Source organism: Aphanomyces invadans (assembly GCF_000520115.1).
Source record: "Aphanomyces invadans strain NJM9701 unplaced genomic scaffold supercont1.7, whole genome shotgun sequence".
In the NCBI taxonomy this organism is placed as follows: Eukaryota; Oomycota; class Saprolegniomycetes; order Saprolegniales; family Verrucalvaceae; genus Aphanomyces; species Aphanomyces invadans.
Genome location: NW_008580152.1, coordinates 601,448 through 603,409, shown reverse-complemented (window position 1 = coordinate 603,409; position 1,962 = coordinate 601,448). Strand labels below are relative to the sequence as shown.

At 45.9% G+C, this 1,962-nt stretch overlaps 1 protein-coding gene across 1 annotated transcript in view; it reads left to right on the top strand.

The window, feature by feature from the left end:
• Positions 1 to 1,598: 1,598 nt before the first annotated feature.
• The window catches only part of H310_04402 (hypothetical protein), a 2,512-nt gene continuing 2,148 nt past the window's right edge, over positions 1,599 to 1,962 (top strand). Inside the window, exon 1 of the mRNA XM_008868731.1 lies at positions 1,599 to 1,877. Within this exon, the coding sequence (XP_008866953.1) occupies positions 1,629 to 1,877 (249 nt within the window). The 5' untranslated portion in view covers positions 1,599 to 1,628. The remainder of the gene's footprint in view (positions 1,878 to 1,962) is intronic.

Sequence of the window (1,962 nt, the reverse complement as noted above, 5' to 3'; positions counted from 1 at the left end):
CGCATGCTCGTGAATAAAAACATGGTTTTAAAACCCATGAATCGGGTTTTAATTATTAAAACCTTAAACCCGATTGATCAGGAGAAAAAGATTGGGTTTTTACCACCCCTGATTTTCATAAACCAATTTGGGCACACATATGATGGAAAAATGAGACAAGGAATATTTGTTTCACTTGCCATCCAGTGCACGCTTTATATTTGGCCTTGTATACTTTAGAAACTCTATACGAATTTGAGTCACCTTATTGGTGCGACGCAAAAAACGTCTCAACAAAACCTTGCGGCCATTTGAAGCCGGGTTAATAGTTGTTGTCTCATATAGGTTTGAGACAACAACTACAGTTATTAACCCGGCTTCAAATGGCGGTCAATTGTAGGTTTGAGATGGTATAGACAATGTATAAATATATTGCGTTTGATGTATTAATATCATCTTCAACTCGACAATAGCGTACTAAATAAATTCTGCTGTCGTCAGTATTTTTCTGCAACTTCATGGAATTAAACTCCGGGGTACCTTGTGGATGTTCAGTCGCGAATTAAGTATATGCGCACATTCAATCTTCAGTAGCAGGATTCGTGATGAATGCGAAATAAACCATGCACTAAGACTTTGGAGATTGTTTCTTGTGAAGTTTATACCTCCAAGAGCAAACGTCTACAATGCAATTTGCCAGCGTGCTTGGATTTTACCGAAGATGGTTGAATTGACCAGGAGTGAGGCGTCGGAAATATTCCGATGCGAACTGCGTTTTCCACACAAATCAAAGTAAACATACAAAGTGGAAACCAATAGTTACATCGAATATTAGCCAATCAAACGGCAATTTCGCAGCGCGAATCACGTCAAAATTGGACAATGGCTCACCGTGCCATGGTTTCCCAAGTGCACTGGCATTGATATGGGCCACGTTTTGACCTGGAAGCACGAGAAGATGTCCAATCGTAAGATTCGGCATCGACTCAAACGACCTGAGTCACTCGTGCGTTCGTACCTGACGTCCCCGGACGCGTACGCTACGAAGAAGCGGTTGGAAAGGCGCGTCCAGTTGGCGAAGTGTGACAATCGTCTCATTTGTCGCAGCGCAATCGTCCGCAACTTCTCAGCGGTGCAATGTGCCAAGACTCTGTCGTCCCAACAAGTGACTGACAACCTGCTCTTTGCTAGATTTTCGCAAATATATACTTCGCCATTTTCTATCTTGTGGTTCGAAAACGATCGTTATGCTCGTCACCAACCACCCTGCAAACCACACTATGGGCCTTTACACTACAAATTCGTTGATGTCGTCGCCTGTACAGGCGACATCATATATACATGTACCGGTCGAAACCCCGATGGAGACATCAGGATTAACGGTAAACACAGGTACATATGTATGTACGAATGTATGTATGTATGTCGAATTCGAGACAGAATTCGATGACTCGAAATCCAGTTTGCGACAAAATACTCAGATTGTGGATGTCGCACAATCTGCATTCGATGCTGCGTTTTGCTGATGAGTGCCACTTCAACCAACAAAGTCGATTGTGTCGCTGACTACACAATCGATTTAAACAGCAAAGTTCAACATGACTGGGTGGCGGTTGTACTGGATCGCCGCGCTCGTCGCCGCGGTCTGCATGCACGTATCGTCCGGCCAAGACACGGCTGTCGCTTCGTCTGCAGCGTTTGGCGATCTCGAAGCCATGTCGTTTGCCCCGCCCACACCGTCCGAGCAACAGAAGAACCAAATGGATGTGCTTGTCATCGTCGGCAAGGTGACCGCAACGTCGGCCCGGGTGTTGTACGAGCCGCTCGTAAGCGACGAGTCGTCGATCACAGTATCGTTGGTGCTGCAAAAGAGCGCCCAGGATCATGTTCTCGTCAAGGCATTCACCCATCTCCAGCACCAATCGTTCCCGTACGTCGCTGCTTATGACGACCTCGTGCCCAATTCGGTCTACTTTGTCCACG